Source organism: Idiotropiscis lumnitzeri, chromosome 5 (assembly GCF_059441095.1).
Source record: "Idiotropiscis lumnitzeri isolate Australia: NSW breed Sydney's pygmy pipehorse chromosome 5, RoL_Ilum_1.0, whole genome shotgun sequence".
Lineage (NCBI taxonomy): Eukaryota > Metazoa > Chordata > Actinopteri > Syngnathiformes > Syngnathidae > Idiotropiscis > Idiotropiscis lumnitzeri.
In genome coordinates this window covers 20,923,515-20,945,937 of record NC_142395.1, presented here as the reverse complement: position 1 = coordinate 20,945,937, position 22,423 = coordinate 20,923,515, and the positions used below count along the sequence as shown (strand labels likewise).

The following is a 22,423-nucleotide window of genomic DNA, read 5'->3' as shown; positions in this document are numbered from 1 at the left end:
ACGCGATTGGACAGTAAATGACACTTGAAGGGCTTGGGTGCCCTCTGCTGGTGGATTTGAGAAGGACAAAAAGATAAAGCGGTACCCTATTTATTTTTTACTACTACCTACCACAGATAGATAATAAATCATAATTATGGGGAACACACCTAACTAAAAATACAATTGGACCTTTAGGGTATTTTGACTGGTCTTTATTAACTTTAAAATAAACGTAAATGACAATTGTTATGTAAAGATGTGCAGAGCGGGGCAGTCCGTCCGGCCGGACGCCCATGTTTGGAGCGGGGGTGACAAATTTTAAAACTCGTACGATTAACCAACTCGCGAAATGGGCAAACGACAAAAACAGAAGCGTGCGTTCAAGCGTGCCAACATTTCCTTATTCTGACAGCAGGTAACCTGCACCTCCCGCCTGCTGCTGGGTCGTACCATTACAAGAGGGGAGGGGGCAAGACCCAATCCATATTGCACTAACAGTGCGTACTTACTTGCATTTGGGCACGTTCATTGAGAAAAAGGAAGAAGAAAGAGACGAAATATAATAAGTAAACGAATAAGACCATAATAAGGTAAGCGGATTTGTAAATGAGCTTTTCCTTTTGGGGGGGCGGGCTGGAACGGCGTCGGAGGCAACAACTTTTAGGAAATAGGCCGCAGGGTCGAGGCCAGAACCGTACCGAGATAGCGGTCAGGGGGCGGAGGGGGCTGACCGGCAAAAAAGGGTCAAGTGCCCAGCTCTGAAGATTTGAAAATGTAAGATTTTAAAGAATAAATTAATGTAATGAATGCACGCAGTTGAAGTACAACCTTTATTAATAGTGGAATCATCACAGTGCGTTTTTTGTTACATCAGCGAGTGACTAAAGTTAAACCAAAAAGAGAAAAACAAACCAAGGAAATAAAAACTCAGTTTTAAAAAGAAGAAAAAAAACAGAGGGGAAGACGTGAAACTATAAGTCTGATCTGGAGCATAGGCGACTGAATGTAGTTTTCCTTTCAAAGCCAAAGACTGTTTTCAAACAGAAAACGTAAATATTATTTTGAAACTGCTCGTTTTTTTGTGTTTTGTTTTTTTACTCATTTTTAATTGTTTGTGTACCATTGTGCTTGTGCGTGTCTTGTTGTATTTTGTGTACAGTGTTAGTTTTTTTTAAAATTCAGTTCTGCTTGAGAAAACGAAAACCACCTCATGACGGAGAAACAAACAACAACCAGAAATTAATTTGAAAACTAATTAAATTATTAATTGTGAGTATTGTTTCTACAGTGTTTTGATCTTTCTTAACTTCCTTTACAACTTCATTGTTGTTGTTTTTTAACACGCGTGCCCGCACACGTGATGTATGTGTGTATGTTACTGTTTTAATTAGAAGAATATTAATAATAATCATTTAGTTTCTGCTTCTAATATACACTGGAGTAGACATGAATTACAACAGTCAGAATATTTCAAAATACATTCTTCATATTTCTTAATGGGGCGAGCTTCTTTGACACCAAAATTGCATTTTTATCTTCTTGTCTGGTAATAAAATGTCACAGTTTTTTTTTAGCTGCACAGCTTCTGGGGATTTACGGTAGTCTTGATGCAGCCTGAGCAATTCAAGACAATTTACCGTTTTATTTTAACCTCCTCAAATTTTGAAGGATTTACGGTAGTCTTATTTTAACCTGTGTAACTTTTAGGGGATTTATGCTAGTTTTCTTATAAACTATGTAATTTTGGGCGGATTTACACTAGATTTATGTGAACTTTTGGTGGATTTACGGTCGTCATATTTCAATGGACGCAACTTTTCGGGTCATTTATGCTTGTTAGACGTTTCTGCTGTGGTTGTAAGTTCACTTCAGTGAAAATATTCGCAACTTTGGGAGGGAAGATTTGTTAATATTGGGGTCTTAGGTTTACCAAAGTCTTAATTAAACTTGTGAAATGTTAAGAGTAGTGGTGGTCTCCATGACAACATGGGCAGCGTAATGAAGAAATGCTTCATATTAACATGTTAACAATACTTCAAGATAAACTTCCTCGAACAGCAAACACGGACCACAACTCCTCCTGTTGGAGGATTCACAGACTTCCTCTCTTTAAATTAAATCAGACGTGTGTTAATCAATAAATAAACTAATAACGTTCACTCGCCTCCGATCGCGCACATCCTACGTTATATTACACACAGCTCTTTTTCTTTCTTTTTTTTGTTACATTACAAACACAAATCATGAAAGACTGAGAAGAAAAGAGCACACACTCGTCTCGCCTCTTTCACACCGTGGCGGCGTCCTCGCCATGCATGTCCACACTTCCTTTTTTTTTCTTTTCATCAAGTCTTCATCATGTCCACATTTCATTTTCATCAATCATGTCCACATCTCCTTTGCATCATCTCCATCATGTCAACATCTGGTCTTCATCATGTCACCAAAGTCTTCTGTCCTGAGCTGTTGTTGTTTCTGGAGCATTTTGTTACATTCGTTCCCTATCACAGGTGAATAAATGCTGATTTAAATGCTTTTTTTTTTTTTTTTTTTTTTAAGTGTATGAGTTGACAGTTGCAAATGTGCTTCGTTTTTGTTGTTGTCCGATCAAAAAAAAAACCCACAATGTTAATTGTCATGAAAAAAAAAAATCCCAACAAAAGGAAACCCCTTCATTGGTAAGCATTAGATTTCTTTCAATCAAAGTAATGATTGATTTACGAAATTCTTGTTTTCACCTGCCGAACTTTTGAGGAATTTACGGTAGTCCTTATAACCTGCGCAATTTTATTTAAGTTACATCTTTTTATAGAAGACTTATTTCGCCAAGGGATTTTCATAGTCTTTCACAATGTTTGAGATATTTTGGGGTACTTTTATTACAAACAGCACAATTTGGGGTTGGGGGGGTTATTTATGGCTTATGTTAATCTATAAAACCTTTGCGGGTGTTGTGGTATGATAACTGAACTCTAAAACGTTTGTGGAATTTAGGGTTGTCTTAATTGTCCTTGGAATTTTGGAGGGATTTTCGTAGAGATATTCTAACCTTAATTGGACTTGCGCAACTATTGAGTAGTTTATTGTAGTCTTTTCCTACTTGTCTTTTTGTTATTTATATGGAACATTTCATGCACAAGGTATCTAAATGTGTTTCACACAATTAGCAATAAAACAGTTAAAGGTCTTAGTTTAACCTGTGAATTTGGGAGCGATTTCCATCGTCTCATTTTACCTGTGCAACTTCCGAGGGATTTTCTAGCTTTTTTTTTTTTTTTTCATGGCACGTTTTATTGCCTTGAGGTTTTCTAATTGGCCTGTAAGACCTTGGAGGATTTACAGATTTTTTTTTTAAATGCTTGAGAGAATTTAATAGTGTTATTGGAACCAGTTGACACTTTTGTTTTAAAACTAATGTAATTTTGGGTGAATTTCATATTTATAACCTAGCAATGTTTGATGGAATTCCAGTGTTATTGCAAGATGCTCACCAATTGTGTTTTTAAGCTATACTGCTAACGACAAATTGTGTTTTTCTTGAGAATACTGTAATGTTTGCACATGAATGCAACATTTCGCTGACCTCAACAACATCCTGTGGAGGTTTTTAATCTCCACTTTGCTTTACTCATCATCCTCGTCACTTGCCCTCGCTTTTTGTTTTTTGTCTGCTCATTAATTCCTAAAGAACGCACGCCGCTAGTTCACCGCCATACTTTCCCGACATCCTCCCCCACCAAGCAAGAAAATAAAACACATTTATTGCTGCGTTTCTGACTCTTCTCTCTGGTTCTAGAAAATATATTTGTATATGTATATATATATATATATATATATATATATATATATATATATATATATATTATATATTATATATATATATATATATGAATGTATCTGTAACGACCGCTGGCTTTTCACCATTTGCCCTCTCAAGGCGGCGCACAAGAACGACGTCACAATAGAAACGAGAAAGAAATAACACGAAACACGCGCGAGAAGACGCCTCACTGGCTCGCCGGCTGTCCTGCAGTGGCACGCACACACACACACACACACACACACACAGAGAAAGAGGGGTGTGGACGGCACCAGTACAGTTCAATGCCAACAAGCAGGCCGATCCACAGAAGGGTGGCGTGCAATGTTAGCTCCCCGCGCTGGTAGCCGAGATTCAGTTGAGTCAAAACAACCAGAAAGTCATGTGACAATCGGACCTCACAGAACCACCCTCGGACCCACGTCAGTCATTTTTCGGTTCAGCCTGGAAGGCGAAAATGGAAAACCATCTGAGCATTATTTTTTATTTTTTTATTTCAGCTGAAGGCCCATGTATTAGTGTGCTCTTTGTTCTCACCAATAAGACAATTCAGCATCTGGTAGAACAATTGTGTCTTACAGTCAAACTTTTTTCCACTACAAGTCCTATTTCTGGCCTACTTGTGTGCATTTCAACTGTCATACACTAGTAGACACAATATTAAGTACATGGAATAAATACTTTAACAAGTCCACGCACTAGTACACATTGTCCTTACTGGTAAGAGAATTCAGCGCAAGAGTACAATGACGGTGTCTGTTTTTTTTCACTACTTGTATGACTTTTGGTCTACTAGTATGTAATCAGACCTGGCTAGCAGACTACTGTGCTGCACAAGTCAGTTATCTTAATTGTGAGGCAAAATTACAGTAGTTGACGTCTGCAAGCTAGTATTAGTTAAGCACTAGATGTTTCCAAAGGTACTTTGTTAATTTTTAGCAAAAATAATAGCTACTCAGCGTTACTAATCATTACTTGAGAGCACAGCGGTCGTAGTACACCCAACCGAGTCCGTGGCAGTGCACTGAATAAGGTCAAGGAAGAAGTATCCAAATAATGTTTTAAGATGTAAAAAATGAAAGAAGTGCCACCAATGTGGCGTTATATCGGAATAAATTGTTGTGAGTTGTCAACTTGTCCTCAGTTTTTCCTCACAAGTAGTCAAAGTCATCCTAAGAGCCTACGAGCACATTTCATCTGGGTTAAGTAATACTTAAAAAAATGCTCAACTAATGTGTGACACATTCCTATAAGTTGGGCCTAGTAGTGATGTTAGTGCAACACAGTAATTTATTAGTAAGGCTTGACTGCGTCCTAGTAGGCCAAAAGTGGAAAAAAATATAACTGGTAAGACACAGTTATTCCACGCGTACAATCAAATGGATTACTAGTGAAGAGAAAGAGCGTACTAGGACATGGACCTAAAGCTGAATATCAAGGATATGGAATAAATGCTCAAATGGATTTCCGAAAGCGTAGAGAAGAGAAACATGCGTCCAACACACACGAGTTATGGCGCTAACGTGTTAATAGTTTATAGCGTCGGCTCTAACAGCATCTTTTTACGTTTGTGTATGTTTTCATTCGTCTTTTTTTTAATTTTTTTTTTATTTGATGACGTTTCCCTACGGGTTGAACAGGATCTTCCCCCCAGCCCGCCTGCAGATCACAAGATGCGCGGTGCCGAGCGGTCGTTGGAGACGGTCTTGCGGAGTCGGACGCCCCTCCTGATGGTGGTCAGCATGTCGCCGACTGATCCCTCTGCTCCCTCAAGGGCATCGCCGAGCCCTGCAGCGGGGGGCGTAGGGTCATCCGTGAGCGTCGGGAAAGGAAACTGCCCCTCCCCAAGGGCGTGAGCGCCAGCCACAAGCTCGCCGATCTTCTCCACTAGGCTGTGGCGGTTGGCAGCAATCATCTTTTCCTCTTCGGACCCGGAGCCGCCGCCCAGCCCCACGGCGCCGTGTTGCTGTGCGTAGACCTCAAGAGCCGCCCCGGAGCCCCAGGCGGTGTTGGGGAGGCTAAGGCGTTTGGGCGACGCCTTCACATAATCGAGCGCACCCTGGGCATCATCCACCATGAAGACGCACTCCTCGCTGCCCACTCGGACCGGAATCCCTCTGGCCCCAGGTGAGTGGGAGTCTCCGGGAATGGTGGGCGTCTTGACAGGCACAATGGGGGGTCGGATGGGAATGGGGCCGGCGCTGGAGAGGGTGCGCCTCACTCCCGGTTTGGTGGACGGCGTTCTACGGATGGTGGCGGTGCCCGGGGTCCCGGATCCGCCGCTGGCACCAGCTACGGGGGGTAAGACGTGACCCCCGGGTCCTAGTACCCCGCTGGGCAAACCGGCCGTACTGGCGGGCCGCTTGGTCTGGATCATGCGACGGTAATTCTGGGCAATGTTGGAGTGGCGGGGGATGGTGGACGACTTGTCGAAATCCGTCTGACCGTCCGGACCTTCGGCGTCGCCGTTCACTGAGTAGCAGTCGTAATCGGAACCTGACGCATGATACACAATGAAAAGATTAGTCAGGCATCCTTTTATTAGAACCCCGATTAAATGTAAGGTCTAGTCCTGTTTTAACCTACAAAACGTTTGAGGGACTTATTCAGTGTCTTTTTTCACTTTGTCATCTTTTGGGGCTTCGCAATCATTTGTTTTAACCTTCACACGTTTCGGGAGATTTTTATAGATTTCATTTGAGTTTTTGCGCTTGTACGTTGGTCTTATTTGATCCTGTGGAACTTCTGAAGGCTTTTCATCGTCTTTTAACAAAAAAACCTCTGGGAGGGTTTCATAGGCTAAATGTATCCTTTGCAACTTTTGAGAGATATATGGTAGAAGTATCCGCACACCATTCGGGGTACTTTTAATTCACCTTTGTACCTTTTGTGGGGTTCAGAGTAGTCTACAAAAATTGTTGAGGGATTTAGGATTGTTTTTTTATCAAGTCCAATTAGGAGGGCTTTTCATAGTCTTATTTTAACCTGCACAACTTCTGCGCGATTTAATGTAATTCAAGGGAACTGCAGCCCGACTTTTTAAAATGTTTGCCATTTTTAAGGGATTTTCAGTCTCATTTAAATTGTTGAGAGGTTTGAGTATGTATCATTTTGTGAAGTCATAGTTTAATATGTGCAACTTTTGATTGATTTATGGGTGTCTTAGTTTTTAGCCTACACAATTTTGTCGGCATTTCTGTGTGTTATTCTAAAATGTGCAGCTTTTTCAGGGATATAATGTAGTCCTATTTCAAGTTCTTCTCGTTTATACTTATACTGTACTGATAAACTTATACTGTTCAGTCATAGAGGAGCTGGACTATATCAGACCACACCTTGAGATGGTTGCCAGCACGTTAAAATATATACTCATACCTTTGTGACATTTTCCTTCGTTTGTGTGCCAGGAGATTTTACTTCTTTAAAATCTGTATCTTCGCTCAGTAAAAGTCAGAAAACATTGGTTTAAGGTCATTTAAAACACGAGGCCCACCCTGAGACGGAATGGTGTCCTCCGAGCAGGAAGGGGTGGTGGTCTCTGTGCTGTATCCGCTGGAGTACTGCAGAGAGTCCCTGCTGCTCTTCTGCTGCTCGGTGCTTAGACCTCGGGTCAGAACCATGGCCAGGTCACAGGCGGCCGGAGACACCTCATCTCCGTACTGGGGAAAGCAGGCATGATTGGTGTGTGTGTTTTGAATGTGTTCCTTTAAGAGGTGTGGCCTCATGAAAGACATGAGCAACTGGTGGGTGAGACACCCCTTGCAAGTGTTCTTACTGCGTTTGGCTATTTGTTCAGTTCAATAAGCCGCTGAAAGTGCATTGCAGACTGTGATTGCACCGTAAATTTTACAAGGTGTTTAAAATTGTGAGGGGGTAAAAGTATCAAAAATGTTTTTCATATGGTCTCACATCACTAAAAAGATGTTAAATGTTCTATGAAACAAATTGGACCAAGACAGACCAAAATGCGGCATATACCCCCACAAGCTCCGTTACCTTGGCAGCGGAGGACATTCTGGCCCTCTGGGCCTCATCGGCGTGGGACGGGCCGGCGTAGCCTTGCGCACTGGGCGACCCTTCGGTTTCCCGCAGCCTATCCAGCGGTGGCTCCTTCCTCCTCTGAACGACTGCGGCGGTGCTAGCGGCGGCCATGGCAGCAGTCACAGGCTGCTCATAGGAACCTGCTTTGGACCAGTCCTGAAGAGTTTGGAGTGTGATTATTCACGGACAGAAAGTAGAAAGGTGACGTTACAGAGAGACTTGTCCGGTATCCAGCAGTTTGACGCTCTTGGGGGAGCGTGCTGGTAAGTGGGAGCGGTAACTTGTTTGGTTTGACTGGTCAGCTCGGTCACATCCTGCTTAGCTTTACAACGTCCAGGCTGGGGCAGACGCAAAGGGTACTTTCACACAAATAAATGTTTACCCACAACATTTTAACTCTGGTGTGGACTAATACAAAGTTTATCATGTTAGCGGATTAACCGATTAACATGAAAATGGGCATATGTGCACAAAAAAGTCTCCAAGGACCTCACTATGAAATTCAATAGGAAGTTGGCCAATTTGGTTCGGAGCAAAACATCCGAACAGGATGTAAAAGGTCTCAAAGTCCTAAATCTGAAATTGAACAGGAAATTGGGCATTTTGGCCAGCCATTTTCGCCTAATTCCAGGTCTCAGGGAAAGCCAAACACACTTTATGTGTGAAAGCACCCTTAGGAAGCAAAATAATGGAGAAATTGAGGAGTTAAAAAAGGAAAAGCAATAATGAAACTTCAAGCCAATGGGGGTGAAGAAACCAAGGCGGAGATGAGCAGGCAATGGGGACGCCGATGGGGAACAAACCTTCCAAGCGGGAACCTTGCAGGAAGTGGGAGAAGAGGAGCAGGAGCCAGAGGGCCGGCTATTGGGTGGGGGCGCGGTGACAGGAAGTGTGACAGAATGAGGCCTGGGCGAGCCTGAGTGAGAGAGAGCGGGGCGGAAGGTAGCGAAGGACGAGCCAAACTGCGGGACGAGAGACAAGGTCACATGTTCAGGGAGAAAAAGGAAGAGGAGGAGAATGGGGGAGAGGATATCGGCCCCCTAGTGGCACTGGGAAGGACAAGCAACTACAACTTAATGCTGTTCATGCAGCACAATGAAACAAAGTAGCGATCTACTTTGTGTAGGCATGAGATGAGTTAAAGCAGCCCCGCACGTTCAAATTTATCAGACGACCCTATTTTCATAACATTATAACATATCATCATCGTATCATATGACATATCAATTACAATTTATTTTATGTTACGATACAATTATAACCATGTACCGGTATGATATAATAACAGAATACCGCCAAAGGATACATGCAGCTTTGGATATACCATTGTAATAGTATTAATGTTAAATAAGATGGAAACATTTCCTTGCTTAAGAAAGGAAATACACATCATTTTTATAACAACAAAATCATCATAATAGTTATAGTGTGTGCCAATATGTATTAATGTCTTACATATGTTGTGTGCCAAAGTGTATTAGTTTACCCTAATACAAATGTCAAAGAGTGATAACAGAGCATTACTTAATTGTAGTTTGTGTAACAGTTGTAACAGTTGGTATTCGTGTGTTACGGAGAATGACAATATGCGCTAGTGTGTGTCATTGTCATAATAACGTTAGTTACAAATCATCCCGAGTGAACTGAGAGGACTTACAGTGGTTGGCGAGTTGCATTCGCTGACCGACTGACACGTTTCGGAGGCCTCCGATGATGCCGAGCTGGACGACTTCTGCCGCACAAAGCCCCCAAAAAGACGGCAACATTTTAAAATATTAACAATATACGGTCAACCATCGCTATTCACGGTGGGTATCGTGACTGACACCAGCCACAAAAACCTAACCCTAAAAAGGTGTATGATTTATTTATTTTTTTCATAATTGTACAAAACAACCCCAAAATTTGGGTTGTTGAACAGGACCGCGAATATGCGGAGTTTGAGTGCAATGCAAATAGAGGAAATTCAATCCCACCTGACTGGCGATGTCGGAGGGCATGGGCGAGGGCGGCTTGGAGTAGATGTTGGCATCCTGAGACACGAAGCCTGAGTCGTGGGACGAGACGCTGCTGAGGCGGTGGGCGGCGATGCCCCCCGCAGGTCCCCCGGGCTGGCACGGCAGGCTGCTGCGGTAGCGATACGAGGACGAGGAAGAGGATGTGGGTGAGTGGGGCAGCGAGCCACCGCCGCCACCCCCGCCCAGGCCCCCCCCACCGCCACCGGATGAGCGGGAGGCGCTACTGTGGGCACTGTTGACACTGCTGTGGGGGCGAGGGGCAGGATGTGTGTGTGATAGTGATGTTGATGATTGGCAAGTGTGTGCAGGTTAGTAATCAGTCACCATTTAAGAAGAGCAAGCCAGAAAGAGGGCAACACACACAACAGACACACAAAGTACACGATGAGGGACATACGAGTGATGATAGAGAGGAAGGTGGGGTGGGTGTGTGTGGGGGTGTGTGTGCGTGTGTGTGTGAGGGGGAGGAAGAGAGGAGAAACAGGGGGAGAGTGTCAGATCAGGAGCATCCAGGTAACACACAAACACATGCACACAAAAAGGGTACACAATAATACAACACATGAACACCCATTTTCCTCACACTGGTACACTTGACACACAAATACACACCCACAAAGACACACCGACACACCGAGATACAGTAACGCAGTGAAACACATAGATATTGGCACACATTACACACATTAACGTCACTTCTAGTAACTGACACGTTACTACACTCGTGACGATAATAATAACACACAAATACGTGGAGAGATAAACACTAAAATGCACTGTTTGTCTACACACAATATAAAACACGCATGACTAATACACGCATGCTCAAGGACAAGGTCACACACAGCGCCTCTTTCAACAAATCAAGATTCATCACGTTGATTGTTTTTTTTTTACTATGTCAAGATGTATCACCTCTATGGATTTTGAATAACTGACAAGATGGCAGAGGTTGATTTTGAAATGTTAAACGTTTGAGGCAAGAACCGTGTTGATTTTGAAACTCTTTCGTGTGTGCGTGTGTGTGTTATACCTGCACATGCTGCTTTTGCGTGAGCTTGAGCTGCTGGGCGAAGAGGGCGGAGTCTGATAAGACCAGCTGTAGTCGGACCCCTTGAGGTCCTTGATCACCTAAAGACGCACACACGTTCAAGGCTCTTTATGCTTTGTGTGTGTGTGTCTATGTGTGTCTTGAATATTTTTCCATTGTGCATGTGCGTGTCACCTGTTCACTGGCCGGGGGCAGCTTGTGCGGGTCTGTGGTGAGCACAGTGAGGTCATCAATGATGGCCTGCAGGTGTGTGATCTCCCCCAACATGGCAATCTCACCATTCTGCCAGCAAACACATGGACAACGTCACACAACCTCTGTTAAGGCTTTATACACCCACCCACACACACACACACACACACACACTGTCGAGATAAAAGGCGTCACTGACCACGACTGGCTGCAAGAATGTGCTGAAGGTGCAGAATCTTCCTCTTTCCTCCACCAGGGCCCGCCGCACCGCCTGCTTTTCCATCTCTTCCATCAGAAGACACATATCGGTCACGTCCTGCATGGCGCTGTCCAGCTGAGGCTGCAGGTCGCCGCGCCCTAACAAACACAAATGGACAGATGGGCCACCACTCCGATAAGAGCACACATCCAAGCTGACCAATCGTAGAGCATGGCGGTAACGTGGAGGCGCTAATGGTTGTTGCTAACCGTGGACTCTCCAAAGTCAAACTGGTTCCAAGAGTCTGCATGTGTAAGAAAGTGAAAGAACTTTGGAGGGTCCGGCAAGCACACATGAGAATGACGCAGCAAGCGCATGTAGACACCACGGAGGTCATGATGAGCCTCAACGTGCCGAAAACCAAAACTGCTCTACATGTTGAGTCAGTAGAAAGACAAGTTGAAGTTGTTATAAGATGGGCGAGGTCTATGCAAAATGGAGAGCCGAAACAAACGACACTAGAAATACATCACGTGAGATGGTTCATATGTTAAGTGTGTGTGCATGTGTCTGTACATGTGAAAATATGTAAACGTGTTAGCACACAGTATGTGACTTTCTGCCATGAGTATGTGCGTGTATTGTTCAAGAAAGTGGGAAAAGGTAAGAAACCCACACACTTACCCTGGATCTCTATTAGAGGTCAGCCAGAGGGGTGTGAGTGTGTTTGGGGTGTTTTGGGGTTGTTGGGGGGGGGCAGCAAAGTGGGAGAGAAAGAGTGAGCACAAACTGTCATTAAGTGTTAGTCAGCAAACATTACAAGTTATAGAAAACCAAACAAATAATAGAAGCATAAATAGACGTGTCATAGCTCTTGAATTGTACAAACGACATTTATTCATATTTGCCGGCACTTGTTTTCTGCCTGGCAACTGACAAAAGGAAAACAATTGGTGCTGAGGAGAAAAACACATTTGATGGCCACCAGATGTCGCCATCTGACTACGTCAACTTCCATTCAAGACTTTTCATAAAAACGTCTCTGATGACTCATGCTCAGGCAGGGGTGCCCAACCTTTCTTGACGTACCCGCTCACGCACGTGCACGCATACACACATGCACGCACACTGTTCGGTGCTGATCAAACGAGCTTTGAAAATGAATTAAAAAAAAAAAACAACAACAAAAAAAAAAAACAAAGAAAAAGACCAACAGCTCTGATTGCTGCTGTAATTGCAGACTGTTGACCACTAACAACTTCCTGTGATGCAGGTCATGGTCCACCGTAGGTGAAAGGTGACCAACTCTCTTATTTTTTTTTTTTAAATACTTTTTTTGTGTGGATGTGAGACGGATAGGCTGCTTAGGGCGTAATGTACATGAACACAAAATATAGAATATTAATAACACACAATCCGCGGGCTACCAGTCAACCACAAACGACAAGGGCTTCGTTTAATTTAAAAAAAAAGAAAAAAAAAGAAAAGAAAACTATTTTACTCAACTGTGAACATTAATAATATTAAAATAAAATAATAGGGGAAATTATTTAGTTTAGTTCCTTTGGCTTTATGCTTTGTGTAGTTTCTATTCAAATTTCATTAAAAAAAATTAATAAATTATAAATATAAATCATTACAGGTATTAAACTTTAATAACAAAGCAGATTTGTCCCTTTCAAAAAATATTCTTACATGAGCTATGTAATTTTGAACGAAAAAAAAATCCAATTAATTCTTGATAATTATCCCTTGAACTAAGTAATGAAAGAAACAAAGCCTAATTGCAGTGGAAGTTTCCCTTGACATCCGAGTGATTAGTCTAATCCTCCCTCCTCCAATCTCAAACTCACCTTTGCGAGCTTTCTTCTGGAGCTTCATGGTGTCTGACGACTTCTTCTTAATCTCGTGTCGTGACCGCTTGTACTCTGGCGAACATGTCAATCGCATTATTTGCAAAACACAAGTTGAAAACATTCAGAGATCCTCTCATGACAATAAATACAACACTTAATTTGTGGCTAAACGGTCCTTATTGTCACTCAAGAAATTCAATCCCTTAATATGCATGTCCAGGGCATTCACAGTGCCGCTGCGGCTTCTCGCATTCAGATAACTGTCCTTGACTTTGTGCACGAATACCTTTGGCGTGGTCCTTATCCAGTTGGTTGGCTGTCTTCTTCCAGTCCTCAATCTTGTCCTGCAGAGGCATGATGAGGCTCTCCATCAACGCGCTGTCAGAAAAAACAAAAACACATCCACTTTGGTTTGTAGTAGAAGGAGAAGTATTCAATAGGAGTAGTACTCAGCAGAAATACTCAGTAGCAGAAAGGGTTGTAGTAGTAAGCAGTAGCTGTACTTAGAGTAGTGATTGTTGTAGTACTCGGAAGTTGCAGTAGTCACTCTTGTACTCAGTAGTTAATAGTAGTCGTAGTGGTAGATGAAGTAGTAACTGTAAGAGTAGTACTCAGTAGTAGTCCTTTTTGTAGTATGAGGTAGTAGTGAGATTCAGTAGTAGTAGTAGTAGTAATTTTCCGTAGTAGCACTAATTGTAATAGTACACAATAGTAGCAATAGCATTGAGTAGTAATAGTACTAGTTATGCTCAGTAGTAGTACTAGTACTCAGCAACAGTGGTTGAAGTGCTCAGGATTTGTCGTCGTAGTTCTCAGTAGTGGTAGTCAGAACAGTAGTACTCAGTAGTAGTAATAATAGCAGAACAATCTTTCATTAGAGTAGCAGCTTTGACTCTGGAAAAGTCATTATAGCTTTTGTGGGATTGCAGGCAAACAACAGTTGAAACGAAACCTCGCACATTAGTTGTGGCCGAATGCACTCGAACCTTTTGTGGAACACAAAGAGCTGACTTCAAAACCGCAGCGTTCATCTCAACGCAACCTGATGTCCAGTTCACACAGAGGTGATAGGAAGAAATTATAACATGGCAATGGGATTCTCATCTCAAGGGCAAACCACAAGCAATGTGTTTGCGTTGAGACGGGACAGGAAGTAACTCACAAGCGGACAAGTTAGGTCATGGGCGGAGCTTACTTGGTGAACTGTCGGAGTTTGGCCTCGATGCTGCGATGCCTCATGCACATCCTGGTCAGAGCCGAGCCGATGTCTCTGGTTGCTCCTGAAGACGGGAAGACCATCACATCACATAAGTACATAAGTACTCACTAGTAGTACTTGGACTTGCTAGGAATAGCAGGTCAAGCTAGTTGCATAAGTGGTAATAGTAATAGTCGGAGTAGGAGGGTCTTCAGAATGTCTCTGTGCACTAATATTTTTTATTAATAGGCATGTTTTATCATAGAATACATATGTACATTATATCGCGTACCATAAGTAGTAGTAGTAGTAGAAGAGCTAGTATAAGGCAAATTAGTAGGAGAAGTTCTTGGAAAAAAAGAAGCAGTAATAGAAGTAGTTACTAGTACGCACAGTAATTGTAATAATAGACATACAAGTACTAATGGTGGAAGAAGTAGTAGAAGTAATGCAAAAAGTACTCAATAACGGAGTTGTTGGAGTAGAAGAAGTAGAAGCAAAAGATGAACTAGATAGATGTAAGTACTTGGGATACGCAACCGCCCCTCCAAAACCGAGAGATTTTTACCACAGTGTGACAAGTGGATATCTGAAATGTCCTTTAATTCTTCTATTCTTATGTGTACGCCGCAGCTTTGCTGGATTTCAGTGTGTGTGCACGTGTGTGCACGTCTGCTAGCAGCTCACCTGCTAACATAAACAAGGGTGTCTATTTCTGGAGACAGCATGGAAAAAGTCGACTGGTGCGCTTTGAGTGATCGTCGGCGTGTGTGTGTGATTCCCAAACAAGGTGCTGCAAGTCTCAGTAAAATGCCCCAACAGGCCCGAGCCATCGCTAATGCTGCTGCTAATGTACACAGTGGAAAAAGTTGAGATTCAAGTGGGATTCCCTCGCTTGGAGCGATGAGTTCTGAGAGTTTGCAGGAGTTGATACAATCCAAACCTGACGAGTGAGGGAGGCAATAGTCACATTAGCGATGAGCAAAATCAGCCTTTTAAGACTTTATTTATGTTCATTTGTCCAAATAATTAGCTTGCCGTGTACCAACGTAAGTCCAAACAATGTTCCGCCGGCATTAAAATACAAATCGTTGGCGTCGGGCCAAAACCCTGTACTTCTTAAATAGTCACTTTTAAGGAGACCCCAAAGGATGACATCCTTTTCAGAGCCTCTCATTGATGCTATATATCAGTATGACATTATCGCACACACAATACCTCCCCCCCCCCCACACATACACACACACGCACACACACACACAGACAGAGTTGTTGTGATCCCAGAAAAGCGCTCCATTCATAATTAACAAATTCCTCACTTGCGCCTCCCGATCTACCCGGCAACCATTCAATAAAGTAGAGCTGCCACACGCACTGCACGCACACACACACACGCGCACATACACGCATTTGCCAATCAGGCCTGTGCAAGTCTTTGGAATGGAACTAAAACCATAATGGTGGTGATGATTATGATGATGTCAACATGTATAAAAAAAAATTAAAAAGAGAGAAATGGCAAAGAATGAAAACCAAAAGAAAAATGTAAGAAGAAGAAGACAATAAAGAAGAAGAAGGAGAAGCGGAACTCAGGCAGGAGGAAACGAGAGCGCTTGTCTCACACATTTTAATGAGCACGAAAAAAGGAAAACGCAAGGAAAAAAAACAACCACAGTACCGCAGCTACTGCCAAGTGTGTGAGCGTGGGCGTGTGTGTGCGTGTGTGAGAGTGTGTGTTGGAGATGTTTGATCTCTCGCTCTCGTTTATGATGGTCCTCTTCCTGTTTGGCTGCCATTAACATGCCTTTCAAAGTCAGCAGGAGATCAACAACAAGATGAGGAGATGCACACGAACACAAACACACAAACACACCACACCACACATCTGGAATGCAGCAATGTGACTTTGCGTGTGTGCGCGTGTGTGAGTACTGTATGATCGTGTTCTAATCACCTTTGATGATCAGAGAGTGCATGTAATTGAGTCGTAATAAAGATTCAGAGTCTTTTGAAGCACTGTCTGGAAGAACCCATTATCCAAAGCATACCACATCATGTGTTAAAAATGATGTTTGTTGATGATGTGACTCCGCATAGAAGTCACAAAAAGATTTGCTTTGGCGCCATCTTGGGGTATTTTAGTGCCAAGGAACTACGTTAAAGGGAGTTGAGGTGATTCATTTTGATAAAAGTAGTGCTTTGCCACTATCTTGTGGCATCTACAGGCAATTATAAACTTTTTGAAGGGACGTCAGTTGCTTATGGATTTTAGCGGTCCAAGATCCAAAGCATACATATCATAAATATTGTTTGTTAACAATATGACTACGCTCAGAAGAAACAAGAGCAACAAGAAAGTCTTTAGTGCTTTATACATACTCTCTGCAATTTCATTCATTTGTTTCTATTATTATGTCATCATTCAAGAGAAAAAGATTTGGTAAGCGCTGGTCAAGGCATTTCATTTGACGTGTGACTCGATGGCGGTTTGTTGATAATTGATTTTCCACCATGTGACGGGGTCAAGGTCAATATTCCGTGAAAATTAAGACTTGCGTTGCTTTAATTACCACCAAAATTCTATGTTATTTTATTTATTAATTTTGGGGATAAAAGTAATCATCAGGAAAAATAGGTGATACGGTTTCTCGAACCAACTGAGCCTTTTGTCGGCCAAATTGGACCATTATTATTTTTTATATATTTATGATGATTTTTTATTTGATCTTGTTCATATTTAAGCAACTATTAATATATTTTAGTAACTTTTAATATTTTTTAATTGCATTTATATTTCATTCCTATTGTATTTTATTCTATTGATTAGTTAATTTAATTTAATTTGAACACATTTTGTTTAGTTTGATATAACACATTTCTATTTGGTTCAGTTTGTTGGAATTATAGTTTTGGGTATTGGTAGTTTTTAAACTGCTCTCTAGGGTAGGAACCGTCAAGGTTAACGTCAGAGCAAGTAAGGCCTCCGTTACCGTGGTGACAGTCGTGCTTCCATATCCTATGGTAACACAGCAGCAACCAGGAGACAAAAGGAGGAGGTAGCTAACTAGGAGCTAGCTGTGCTAACCAAAGGCTAGCCACGCTAACGAGGCCAGCGAGACCTGCCTGGATGAGGCGGAATTATTCATGAGGACCCACATTCCCACTCGAGACCGCACGGAAGCATCCCAGACAGTTGCTGCCGCAGACGGAATCATCAATCACAGACTCACGGGGGAATCATTCATAACCTCCGCCAAGCACAAAAGAGTGATAGCCAGAGGTATTGTTGTTAGATTACGTATGAACTGCACACATTTCAATTGAACCGATTAAAATGTGATGCAAATTCACACAATACTGGATCCCATTGAAACAGTTTTCGCTTAACCGAAAATACAAATAGTACAGCCCAGTCGGCTGTCATAGTCGCCCGTCTTGTCACTTAATGGTTATGACATCATCAGATGAGGATATCTTTCCGAGATATTTACAGATTGGGAAAGCCATCATTGAGTTTGTTAATTTGAGGTGTGGCTCGGTGTGGTTGCTCGCAAAACAATATTTTACCTCGTCGTGTGTTAACTGACTTGAATCGAATGTCTTAAATTCAAAATTCAAAAACAAATACAGAAAATAGTCTCACCAACAAGTTTATAATATATTGGAAAGAGGTAAAGGACAATTATAATTTTTTTTCTGGGTTTTGATGTTTGACCTTGAGCTGTACATGTTAACTTCATCAAGAGGTTTCTGATGGGAGAAGGTCTGTTTAATGTTTTTACCATTTGTAATTATCACTCTCTGGTCATGATTTAATAAAACAATAACAAATCTTTTAAATGGGCTATTGTGCCCTAAACCCTGCGCTGTACTTTGTACATTTATTGTCACACACAAACACACTTGCACTCGCATGCACTGACTTCAGTTTTAGGGGTCACGGTGCGGTCACTTCCTGTCACATTGCATTTCTCCACCCAAGCTGCTGATGCCATGGCAACTAGAGCCTCCCTTCCCCAAAATTCCACCAAGCATTTCACAGTGGGTCTCATAATGGCCTCAATAAGCACAAAAGGCCAACCAATCAAATTGTAATTATTGTAAATAACGTGTCATTTGATGCAAAGTGAGAACAGTTCGTGCGACAACATTAGCATTAGCATGTCACAGGACCATTTATCATTATTGTGTCGTGATAATTATGATAATTGTGACCACTTTGGTCATGATAATCATGAAGTTTAGATTTTCATTTAATTTCATCTCTACTGCGATATTAGCCAATCGGAAAAACCGTGAAATATGTAAATATATCCATTCATGAGAATGAAGTGCGGCCTCTACCAGTGAAAATAATGTTATTGTCTGTACGGGTGTTTTCTTTTTTTTGCCCCCCGACACAATGCCTCTAGAAGTAGAGATCACTTGCCAGATCTCAATGCTCTAGCTCCACCAAACTACTGACCTTGGGGTATTTTGGCAAAATATTTGTCAGATACGTTATTCAGTCACTTCTGGGCCATTTTATATGGGGAGCAAAAATGCATAATATGGCTCTGCACACGAACACTCACAGTGATCATATGCACAGAAAATGCATGGTAACACGCACAATAAATATGCATGGAAGCATCATATGAGAGAGGAAACACAGACACACACACCTACACACACCAACACAAGCACTCATAATCACGCACACACGAACACTCATGCCCACACACGCACAGACACACACTCGCACAACAATTAGACCAATATTTTGATGCATTCATCATCAAGAATCATGCAGCCGTGTGTTGCCATGACAACAGCAATAATGATGACATCATCATCATCATCATCATCATCATCACTCGCATCCAGCCAGGCAGGCCGGCAGCAAGCGCTGAGTCACACACTGCAGTGTTCTAAATATAGCATTGTGGGTAACGTAGTCTGGGCCCAAGACGATGCGGCCGCTGTTCAGCCTCGCTTCGCGTGACACACAAACACATCGTTGGCTCACTCAAGAAGTTGGACTTGAGTGGATAAGGAACCTCATAACAAGAACAAAGCTGATTTTGAAGGCTATCCCAAACAACGGTTGTCAGGGTTGAAGGTCAAATTAGTAGACGTCCTGTCCCTTCTCTTTATGTATGCTAGAATAAGGTGCGGAAAGAACACAATTGACTTTCACTGATAAATGTCAAAAGGCACATGAGGTCACAGTTTTGCTCAGGGACTGACCACTGTTAATTTTGAGGACGCTATTGATTTTGACTGACAAAAGGCATTGGAGGTCACACGGGAAAATACACATTATGACTCGCTACCAGTCAGAGTTTTGTGTCAGGCCAAGACTCTTATTGATTTTGATGATTTTCATTTTGGGTTCAAAAGCACGCCATAATGTGTCTTTTCTTTGTCAGAGTTTTTTCGCTATTCGTGCTTGCTTGAGTGTTTACACCGAGGCAGTACAAGTTCATCAACACGCACACATGCATACACGCACACACGCACAGCCATCGTCAGTCACGCAGCCTCTCGTCTCATTGAACACAGCTCGGCCTCAGAGCAGAACAAGTCGCTGAGCTTTCCGCTTCCCATGCTCACTAAAGCCCCTTCACTGTGTGCTCTCGTACGTGTGCGTGCTCTCGTGTGTGTGTGCGTGTGTGTGCGTTTGTGTGTGTGTGTGTCACAGAGCAAGTCTTGTTTGGTTGACCCGCGGGACAATACAGGATTGTGACAAGAGGAAATGTCCTTCCAGAGAAGCCAGCTACTAAGTGACTAGAGTACCATATTAGGGGGTTTATCGGGGTGGGGGACACTTTTATTTATTGCTCATTAAACACTTTTTTTAATGTTAATTAATAGCGGCATCTTTCAAAAGATGGCTTTCGTTAAATTTGCTGTACATAGGCAACACACGTCTCCTTCAAATAATGGCATCTAATTATAAATAAATGAAATATATAAAAATAAATTTATTAAAATAAAAATAAATAAAATCATCAATAAACAATAGATTTAACTCAAAATAATAATTGCAAATAAAATAGTAAAATGACAAAAATCTGAATCAATAAGAATATCAATTAGAATGGAAAATTACTTGAAATGTAAAAATATAATTAAAAAGAATAATTAAGACGCATTAATTGTCTTACAATTTAAAGACGCAAGCCCATTTGAACTCATGTTGCTGACCAAAACAGCAGCACCTGCAGAAGCACAGACTCTGACATGAGTTTCACTACGCATAATGTAATCGTGATTATACATGATAATTTAATTATAAAAATACACATTTAAAATTAGATTTAATAAATAAATACAAATATTAAATTATCTTGACTACAAAAGAATCAACATAAATGTAATAAAGTCAGAAAATTTGAATAATAAAATAGTTAAAAAATAATCATTAAGAATATTATCATGAATTGTACAGCTGCATTCATCTCACTGCAACAATGACGCAATCACTGAACCCTTTGCTAACCAAAACAGCAACATTTATAGAGCCAACCAGTCTCTCCAATGCCGTTGGACATGTTGAATGTACATGCGAGCTTGTGTTCACACGCGTGTATCATTCGCATCCAAACAGCTGATTTGAACAACAGAAGATCTCTGAAGTCTTGCCTGCTCTGCTCTCAGCAACAAGGCTATTTTTTTCTTCACTTCACTTGTTGCCTGGCAACCGCGCCGGCACACGTGACCTAGAGCGCACGTGATTGGCCGAGGCCGTCATGTCATGTTGGAGGCAGAGACACACGGATGCCACGCATGTGTGTCCGTGTGAGTGTTGTAATATATTCACTTCGAACACCAACCGTCATCAAGCATGACATGAGTTTTTTGTTTTTCTTTTGTTTGTGTCTAGCTCCATACACTTGCAGACTTTAGTCACTGAACTGAAGATGGGAGCGACGTAAATGCAAGAGGCAGACTTTGATTCCGCGTCATCAGTAGGTAGATGATGTAACAGTTTGAAGCGCTTTGAGGACCAAAGGCAAAAAAGCGCTATACAAGTCACGGCCTATTTACCATTTAACATTTGATTTGCATTTTTGAAATAAAACCAAACAATAGCAATCGAACCCAAAAGAAGAATTAAAGCTAGATGCAATACAACCCCAATGGTAAAAATAACCCTGCAATATTAAAGCTGCACGATGTAGTAATCCTACCACAAGTGGAAAAAAAAATAAACATATAAACAAAAGTAAAGCTTTACAAAGCAATGTAACAAAGCTCAACATCCATACATTATCCAAACCGCAATAATTGTAAAATGACATTAACTAAGCAACCATTAAAGCGACACTATCCCAAACTAGTGAGTTGATTGGGTCACAATGTCAAGATGAAAACTAGCTTAGCTGTATTTAAACTTGGACAGTTCCAAGTAATTTTCATAGATGAGGATGAAGATAGTGCACGCATGTGAGTTCTATTTTATGCGAAACGAACAGCTGTTGATGGTTTCTAATGACTGTAAGAGTGATGCTAATTTATGTTAGCCGTTACTTATCGACCCAACTAAACTGCATGTTCAAGGAGGTCACAATGCATATAGAAAAAAAATTGTAAACTTTACTGTAAGGGAAAAAAATAAAAAACGCAGTAAATACTGCAACAAAACTGCACCCCAAAAAAAATCTAGCCTGTTTTTGTGGTCATACCTCTAGTGTTGGTCGCCATGTCTGCCACCTTCTGAAACGCGTCCAGGAAGGCCACCGCCGCCAAAACCGTAGTTCTACAAAAACACATGAACATTTATTACACAATCCTATTGCTGAACAATTTATTGAATTTTAATCGCGACCACAATTTTGGCAGCCACAATTAATGCGATTAATGTGACCATCTGTGATTTTTACATTAAAATGTTGGCTATGCCCTAAATCTAGTCAAGCACTTTTGCAAACAGCAGTCAGACAACAACACGTAATTTAATTTTCATCAAATTAGGCATTACATTAAACAAGATAATCGCATATTTATTCAGCCATTGTCTGTATATCAGGGATGGGTGATACCAGGTATCGGTATTGGGTCGAGACTGACCTTGGTATTGG

The 22,423-nt window shown here is 41.7% G+C and overlaps 1 protein-coding gene across 4 annotated transcripts in view; it reads right to left on the bottom strand.

The window, feature by feature from the left end:
* Nucleotides 1-798: 798 nt before the first annotated feature.
* Nucleotides 799-22,423, bottom strand: part of mtss2b (MTSS I-BAR domain containing 2b) — a 34,085-nt gene continuing 12,460 nt past the window's right edge. Inside the window, exons 3-15 of one of the 4 annotated variants that reach the window (XM_088295461.1) lie at nucleotides 22,028-22,101; nucleotides 14,355-14,439; nucleotides 13,446-13,537; nucleotides 13,157-13,231; nucleotides 11,304-11,461; nucleotides 11,087-11,194; nucleotides 10,895-10,992; nucleotides 9,820-10,105; nucleotides 9,501-9,575; nucleotides 8,647-8,805; nucleotides 7,799-7,999; nucleotides 7,296-7,461; nucleotides 799-6,298 (exon numbers count right to left, since the gene is read on the bottom strand). In XM_088295461.1, coding sequence (XP_088151587.1) covers nucleotides 5,469-6,298; nucleotides 7,296-7,461; nucleotides 7,799-7,999; nucleotides 8,647-8,805; nucleotides 9,501-9,575; nucleotides 9,820-10,105; nucleotides 10,895-10,992; nucleotides 11,087-11,194; nucleotides 11,304-11,461; nucleotides 13,157-13,231; nucleotides 13,446-13,537; nucleotides 14,355-14,439; nucleotides 22,028-22,101 — 2,407 coding nt within the window. In that variant the 3' untranslated portion in view covers nucleotides 799-5,468. The remainder of the gene's footprint in view (nucleotides 6,299-7,295; nucleotides 7,462-7,798; nucleotides 8,000-8,646; nucleotides 8,806-9,500; nucleotides 9,576-9,819; nucleotides 10,106-10,894; nucleotides 10,993-11,086; nucleotides 11,195-11,303; nucleotides 11,462-13,156; nucleotides 13,232-13,445; nucleotides 13,538-14,354; nucleotides 14,440-22,027; nucleotides 22,102-22,423) is intronic. The other 3 variants (XM_088295457.1, XM_088295458.1, XM_088295460.1) reach the window with 3 other exon arrangements.